The sequence below is a fragment of the Magnolia sinica genome, chromosome 3 (genome assembly GCF_029962835.1).
Source record: "Magnolia sinica isolate HGM2019 chromosome 3, MsV1, whole genome shotgun sequence".
NCBI lineage: Eukaryota > Viridiplantae > Streptophyta > Magnoliopsida > Magnoliales > Magnoliaceae > Magnolia > Magnolia sinica.
The window spans coordinates 17219371-17228033 of record NC_080575.1 but is presented as its reverse complement, the minus strand read 5'-3'; the positions used below and the strand labels follow the sequence as shown (position 1 = coordinate 17228033).

The following is an 8663-nucleotide window of genomic DNA, read 5'->3' as shown; positions in this document are numbered from 1 at the left end:
TAGGAGTTGTGTCCAACCTGAAAAATGCTCATCAAAATTAGGAGAATAACGTGCTAAGCCAAATAGAACACAGTAAATTTACTATTTATAGTAAGTTATGACTTTTAGGGAGTTTGAGTTGGAGTTTGATTATGAAACTTCTTCCAATGTTTGGTATCACTATTTAAAGGGTTGTAAATTCGTTTTTATTATCCATCAACGAAATTTCGAAATTTCTAGACTTTATTTCTATTATTTTTATTTTCCCTCATGCATTCGGAGTAGTTATCCCCTTGAAGAAGATGGTGATCGACCTCATCATGCCCATCCCTGCGTCATGCCACATGTACAAAGTCCCCACCTCTGATTTCTTACCAGAAGCCCTCTAAAAGTAGACTAGCCAAAAAAATCAAAACAGCCCCACAGCAGGAATTGTTCAATGAAAAATATGGATATTGAAACAATGTCGTGGCGTGTCATAAAAAGGCTAAAACCTTAATAGTAGTAGAATCTGATGTAAGAACAAAAGCATGTATAGCTGCATTCATGATGAATAAAGACTCTTGGCTTATCCGAACCTGATACATGAGGGCAACTGAGTGGTGGGCTGGGGGGATTGAATATGTAGCTCTCTGTTCGAAAGTATATTGCATCAAATCAGATCATTGTGCATATGCTGGAAAACACAGGGGTGAGAATTCAATCATGTTGTGGGCCATGGTCTTCAACATCTCATGACTTAATGAGTTCTTCTACACTTGATTTTCTGCAGCAACAAAGGCACAGCTCTATTTATCTCATGGAGGGCTTCCTGATTAGCTGACAGCATCTCAAGCAACCCCAACATCTCTTCCGCAAGCTTTTCTTCAGTGATCATGTTGAGAATTACCTGCACTACTCCATTTTTAACAAGGGCCTCCATAACACCTGACTCAATGAGCATCGCCTTGTTGGAATTGAGAATGGCTTTGGCTGCATGTCTCCTACTATCAGTGCTTCCAGTCCCCAAGGCCTTGATAAGCAAAGCAATAGCATCAGGGCTCTTACCCACCATCTTATTGCTTGTGTTGCTATGAATAGAGATGTCCAAGATCATCGGCACAACGTATTCTTGTTCATCTGGTTGGAGACTGTCGTACAACACCAGAAGCTGTGATAGTAATTGATGAATCTGCCGTTGGTCCTCCCCGAAGAGGACGCTGATGGAGGGTGCCTCCTGGAAGAGCATTCCAAGAACTCTGATTGCCATTTTCAGCTCGGACCTTGGTGGGTAACAAATCTTTTTGAGCTGCTCATTGACCTGGATCCAAATTACATATAAAACCATCAACGAATCAGAAACAAAATGTAGGGCAACACTTGGATGCTCAAGGAACCAAAAGAGATAGAATTCTGCCCAAATCATCAGAATTTTTTTATTTTTTATTTAAAAAAAAGGGTTCGATGGACTGTTCTTTCCACGCAATCACAATTAGGGAAGAAATTGAAGCACTAAATAACATGCTAAGCGGATTCTTTTCTGTTAATTTCAACTAAGTATCTATCCAACCGGCAATTAGGCCAGCATCCAAACACATCCTAAGCCTATGTATGTGAATGCCACATTCTTGGTCGCTGATTTGCTGATAAACAGAGTGGGAGGCAACAATCTAAAATCATATGATCTGGTAGATGGATAGGAGTGGAAATTCAAATCAAATGATTATTCAGCTTATGAATGACACGATCAAGGAATTTCTCATTCTGCAAATTTGCAGGTTTCCAAACAGTCCCTTTAAAAGAGGAAATCATGGTTTTGGATCTTTCTTCAAAAGAAGTGAAAAAATTCAAAACTCCAATTAGAATTCCAGTTGAAACCAATGATCAAAATTCACAATTCTATCAATGACAACAGAACCTGTAATCAACCATCAATACTTAAATTCATTAAATACCAACCTTTTTTTTTTTTTCATAAAAAGAAAGAAAGAAAATTCCATAAAAAATCAACTACAAAATGGAAATTAAATTGAAATTCAAGAATCCCTAGAATAACTGAAAAAACCTTTGAATAAAAAGAAAGAAGGAAAGAAAAGCTAACCAGTTCTCTGACTAAAACGAAGGCATCTTTCCTAATCTGAAATAAAACTGGGTCAAGAGAATTCTCAGGAAAGGAAACATAAACATCCTTCTGCAGCCGTAGAACTGGTTGATTGAACTTGATGTCCTTCAGAGCCAAGAAGATGTTCAGCGCCTGATCGAAAGCTTCGTTCGGAATATCTTGGATTGCTTTCATGAGTGTCTCAAGCTCTGTTCCGGATGGTTGATCGGCTGTTTCCAACGACGAACTGGAAATTTCCATTTCCCAAAATTCCAAGAAAATTCTTCTTCTCTTTCTTTAAGCTCTCTCTCTCTCTCTGTCTCTCTCTCTGTCTCTCAATACAGAAGAAAAGGAAACAGGGGCGAGTGATTGGGCGGGAATGATTTGAAGGACCGTTTATCTCTTTTATACCCCTCTTCTTTTTCGAACTTCTTGAATTACCTGTCCTGGGCATGATGTTATATCTAACTCTGGCTATGGGTTATTTGGTCATTTGACGACAAAGGTAGCAGGGTAGTTGGGCAAGTTAGTTGACTTGGCCGGAATCCTGTGTTGAAGCCAGCAGCTACACCACTCGTGTTGCATATGAACATCTACTCCGTCCATCAGATGAGGTCCCTTGTGCTCACCGTTCATCTCAAACATCAACCTGATCCAAAACTCAGGCGAATAACAAAGGGGTGATAATGTAAGCTGATGGCTAGAAACCTCCGAATTCACGCAGCGTGGCCGATCTGAGTCTCTAACCGGAGATTTTTCCCACTGTAAATCTCACCTTTTAACCCCTGGCTTTTCTGAGCCACCCAAACTTTATTTTCCCAAACTAAATTATTGCATTTTTTCGAGGTGAGAATACACCCACAATACAGACCTATTTTCCGAAATCTTCTCTCGACTCCTCTTCATACCAAAGTACCCTACTACCAAAAATCCATTTTTTAGAATATTCTTTCCTCTTTACACTAAAATACCCTGCTACCAAAAATCCATTTTCTAGAATCTTCTCTCCTCTTCGTACTACAATACACTTTTACCAAAAACTCATTTTTATGAAATTTTTTCTCTTCTTCATACGAGAATACTCTTCTACCAAAACTCTTTTTTCTGAAATACTTTTATTCTTCCAATTTCTTTCTAAAAATTTTTCCTTTCCATTTATAAAGTTTGTATCTTTTTCGGACGAGAATATAGTTGCGACCACAAACCATTACATCTTTTTCTTCATTTTCTTTTGTCAACACAAGACAAAAATGGTACCTCCATAAATAATAAATAAATAAAAAATTACGCATTGCAAGTATATTTGAACAAATTGCCCTAAATTTTAAATCGAAAAAATTTGCACTTGCATGAGTTCTCGGTCAATTTCAACGAGTCCTTAGTTAATTTGTCAGAGTTCTCAATCAATTTAACTTAGTTCTTGATTTATTTGCCTGAGTTATCGATGAAATTGCTGGAGTGTAATCAGTGAATATTCTCCTCTTCACGCCAAAATACCCTAATACCAAAAATCCATTTTCTGAAATATTCTCTCCTCTTCATACCACAATACCCTTCTACCAAAAACTTATTTTATGAAATCTTCTCTCTTTTTCATATGAGAATACCCTTCTACCAAAACTCTTTTTTCTGAAATCTTTTCTTCTTCTAATTTTTTCCAAAATTTTATCATTTCCATTTATAAAGTTTGCATCTTTTTTCGGACGAGAATACAGTTGCCACCACAAACCATTACATCTTTTTCTTCATTTTCTTTTGTTAACAAACAACAAAAATGGTACCTCTATAAAAATAAAAATAAAAATCATGCATTGCAAGTATATTTAAACAAATTGCCCTTAACTCTAAAATGAAAAAATTTACACTTGCACGAGTTCTCGGTCAATGTCATCATGTCCTTGGTTAATTTGCCAAAGTTCTCGATCAATTTAACATAGTTCTCGGTCAATTTCCCTGAGTTATCGGTGAAATTACTGAAGTGTAATCGGTGAAGTTGCTTGATTTCTTGGTGAATTTGACCAATAACTCGCTAAAATTTAATAAGAACTTAGTGAAAATAACCGAGAACTCGTAAAAAATTTACCGAGAACTTTTTGAAATTGAACAAGTACTTTATGAAATTGACTAAGTACTTCTTGAAATTGATCGAGTACTTCTTGAAATTGACCGAGCACTTCATTAAACTGATCGAGAACTTTGTGAAATTAACCAAGTACTTATTAAAATTTACCGAGAACTATGTCAAATTGACCGAGTAACTCATTGAAATTGACTGAAAACTTGTTGAAATTGACCGAGAAGTTCATAAAATTGACCGAGTACTTATAAAAATTGACTGAGAACTTGCTAAAATTCACCGAGTACTTCTTGAAATTGACCGAGCACTTCTTGAAATTGATCGAGCACTTCATGAAATTTTGAGAAGTGCTTGATCAATTTCATAAAGTGTTCGATTAATTTGATGAAGTGCTCAGTGAATTTCAAGAAGTGCTTGGTCGATTTGATAAAGTGTTTGGTCAATTGTGAAGAAGTACTCGGTTAATTTCATGAAGTATTCGATCAATTTCAAGAAGTATTCAGTTAATTTCATGAAGTACTTGGTCAATTTCAAGAAGTACCCAGTTAATTTCATAAAGTACTCGGTTAATTTCACGAAGTAATCGATCGATTTGAACTATTTCTAAATTTTCACTCTATGCTTCATGAACTATTAATTATATATATATATATATATATATATATATTGCAATTCATTATTTTAGATGACGAGTCTCCGCATAATGGAATTAATGTTGGAGTCCCAAACCTATCCTCCAAATGTTCACTAACATGGTGGTTTAATATAGTGAAGTGTGGGTTGGAGAAAAATGAGAGTCGGTTAAATCTTTTTAGGTAGTCCCCATTTTCTTTTTTGCTATTGTAACATCCTAGATTTTCATTGTTTTGGATTTTCAAAAATCCTTAAATTTTTTTTTTATTAATTAACTTATATTATCACTTACTGACCATTGATACTTAATGCTAGTTTATATAGGGGCGGTAACAATAAAGAATCACACCAATCTGATTAATCAACCGTAGGAAGTCAACGAATCCGACCGATCACTTGAACATCAGGTATAACCCCATGATTTACTCACATAAGACCCAAAATCTAACCGACCCATCGTTAACTAATCAAGACAATCATGATTAAATTAAAAATCTAACCAGGGCCGAGTCAGATAAGGCCCGGATCTTGAATAATAGACCAAATCAACCTTGTTACTCTTTTAACCTAAAACCAACGGTTTAGAATAATCTTGACTAAATCTCTACTTTCACTAGTTATAAATAGGCCACACTATGAACATAGTTAATCCAAATCCTAATCATGGCCCCTGAGAAATCTCACTACTAGATTTATTCCAGAAATGCCCTGATTTTTCGAACAAGCTCTAGACCGCTCGTTAGTGGGTCACTAGTTCCAAAACTATAGAATAATATTCGTCTTACTGGGCTTGATGTTTATCGCGGGAGTCAGACCTGGGTGCTATCCAGAACCACTCAACTTGAGCTAAAGGACGAGTGCATGAAAAGTGCAAATACCCTAAAAGAATGAACTAAAACTTAAGTGAATTGGGTCGTCCACTCTTATGTAAAGTTGAGGATTTGGGACCTCGGTTTACGACCAAACTTTACCTGTGGAGTAAGGATATTTTCCTACTCATATCTGTATAACCGTGGCCCCGATCGACTATCGATGACCGTTGAACAAGACTTCTAATCATATCTATCGATCGGCGCATCCAAATGACAGGCCGATCATATACATACGTAAATCATCATTAGGACTACTATCCTACGGTGTATATAATATGTACACCTTATAGTGAGCCCTAGAGCTTAGAAAGACCCTCCTATATGTCTAGTGTAGTAAAAACCTAACCCTTGGGGGCCATTTACACCAAATCTGACATTATAAAAGGGTCTCATTTGGGCACCCCCTCTCCCCATACGATTTTGCCCTAGGGAAAAGAAAGAAAGAAGGAGAGAAAGAGGAAGAGAGAGAGGAAGAGAAGAAGAGAGAGTAGGGTGGGGGAGGCTTTAGTGCTCCCCTTCATCGGTCTCCTCCAATCAATCCCTAGCGTCGATCGTTTTCCTCCGCCGAATCCGCCTCATTCGCGATTGGAAGGTAAGAAACAAAACCTACTTCCCAACTTAGGTTTTTCTAAAATAAATTGCATGAATCTTACATAATTGCTTCTAAATTGATATAGGAATCATTTTCTCCAATTTTCTAACCCAAGAAGAGCCATGAGTTGGGGCGAAACGTCACAAGGTGCGGACTATTATTCTTAGGTGGCCTAGCACCAATTTTAGTGTGAATCTAATGATTATGATTGCTTGGATGATGTATTGGAAGAATCTAGAGAAAGCCTAAGCAAGATCTTACATTTTAGATCCTCTCAATCGACATGGATTGATTATGGAATGTTTGTTGTTCCTCATCATGGTTGGACATGAAATTGGTGAATGCATGTTCATTTATTGCTTGATTCTTGTGTGATGATTCCTCATAGCTTGTAGGTTGCGTTAATCCTTATTGTATATATGTGCTTGCATAAGTCCTCGATGTATGTTATGCTAGCATTAATCCTTGATGCATGTTTGTGCTATGAATGATTTATAGCCCTTGATCTCCGCTAACCCCTCACAACACACAGGCACATTCATTTCATAATATTGTTAATACTTACATTTATAGAAAAAAAATCTGAAATTCTATGTCGATATATGAGTGCGTGGCAATAGTTGAGTTTAGATGATAAACCATGAATTGTTGAAGTATTACCGAATACCATTAAATCCCTAGGTTAGTCAGGAAATTGAGGAGAGTGAAGGTGGTCCCGTTGGTAGGATTATCCTGAGGCTAAACCGGCGGGTTTGGGTGGATGAAAATGAACGACAGTAGTTGGACTACGTGGGTCGCTTGTACCCGATGTCGTCTATCATGTACTCGCCTAGACTCGCACGGTCTATCCTAATTACTGACCAAATATGATTGTTAACCATGTCTGCTCACGCCTGAATGGAACCTGGAACACCCTTCGCCCACTGAAGCCCATTGATAACCATTTGAAACTGATCCACCATCTCGAGAGCCGGGCATGGTGGAATGGGACACCGTGTCCGAGCTGTTGGCTTACGCTGGGGTGACGAACCTTCCTGTAGTGACCGCGAGTAATCCCTTTCTCAGCACTCCCCATGTTCTTGAAATCAGGGATAGGGAACCCAATGGGATCAAGGATCGCGAGGTCTTGGCCTCGGGCATTGAGGGGCCTTGGCCTCGCAACTAGTTAAGGGCATTGATATCGTGGGGTGTACCAGTTTCCCCAATCTGCTGGATGAACGAAATTAACTAAATACTTGGTCAACATTATTCATGCATTGCATTAGCTAGGTTTTGGCGACTCGTCAGTTGAGGTCACAATGAGGGAGTGCTGGTCATATGTGATCATTAGACGGAGTCGCTCGAGGGAATGTTATGGCGAGGTCATGCATCATATAATTTACCATGCATATGCATTAACAAGATTAGCTAAGGATTTATAAATGCTTGCCTTTCATTAGATTCATAATATAAATGATGGTTGTGTAACTTAAGACTAATAGCACCCACTGAGTTGATCACTCACTCCCACTTTGGGACGGTATTTTAAAACACCAACCAGACTCTCCCGTAGTTGCAGGTGACGCAGAGTACGAGGAGCCTAGCAGCGCGAGTCTTGATGAGGAGGACGAGCTGTCCTACTACCAGCTGATGGGCAGTTCTCTATCGGCCTAATAGACGGATCTTGGATCGCTGGGTGTTGGACCCAGCTCATCATTCTTTTGGACATATTTTTGTAATTTTGTTGGGCAATGCCTCGTGCGACTCATGATTATATATATATTTTTTGGACTTGTATATTTTTGTCATTCCCATACCAGTAGACTAGTTGTGAATGGTGATTCATGATTCAAGTGATTCCATGCTGCGCATTTAAACATGATTAAATATAAAACAGTAAAATTGGATATAAGTGATACCTGGGAACTTGCGAGTCGAGCGCATGCACGACCCCCAATTTTTAGGGCATTACAGCTATATATTCCATCGTTTAGATTTATATGAAATATATTTCACATACTTTTTGTAAGATATATAGGTGATCTTGTATTTGAGATACGGGGCACACCTTTGAAATTTACGGAGATGGACTTCGCCCTTATAACATGGCTTAAGACTGAAGACATTTCTATACCGAAAATTCATCCTACTAAGAAGACAATAAGAAAAGAAGTCCTTCAAATAATATTCAATCTTAAAGAAACATCTAAGAGAGGTATTTGAAAAAAATAGTTGACACAATAAACACAAGGATGCCGTGAAGGTTGCCCTAATTATGTATGTAGAGTGGTTTGTTAGGGGAACTGGCACCAAAACTATGTGCAACATATAATCTATTGACCTAATCGACTCTTTAGAAGAATTCTATAGCTATCCATAGGGTAGTTTGGACTTCCACACAATATATGAAAGGGTCAAAGGTGCCGTGTTAGCATCACGTGGTAATCGTTA

At 37.9% G+C, this 8663-nt stretch overlaps 1 protein-coding gene across 1 annotated transcript; it reads right to left on the bottom strand.

The window, feature by feature from the left end:
• Positions 1 to 455: 455 nt before the first annotated feature.
• LOC131241444 (uncharacterized) lies at positions 456 to 2331 on the bottom strand. Its single transcript, XM_058240246.1, has 2 exons — positions 2060 to 2331; positions 456 to 1279 (listed from the first exon to the last, which is right to left on the bottom strand). Exons 1-2 carry the CDS (start codon positions 2318 to 2320, stop codon positions 719 to 721), a joined length of 822 nt encoding a protein of 273 aa, XP_058096229.1. The 5' UTR covers positions 2321 to 2331; the 3' UTR covers positions 456 to 718.
• Between the last annotated feature and the right edge of the window lie 6332 nt (positions 2332 to 8663).

What these genes read in the sequence shown, in the direction of transcription:
- LOC131241444 (XM_058240246.1), bottom strand. Translation starts at nt 2,320, where the DNA reads ATGGAAATTTCCAGTTCGTCGTTGGAAACAGCCGATCAACCATCCGGA. An exon ending in TCGTTTTAGTCAGAGAACTG is followed by an intron (nt 1,280 to 2,059) that starts GTTAGCTTTTCT and finishes ATTTGGATCCAG; the next exon opens with GTCAATGAGCAGCTCAAAAA.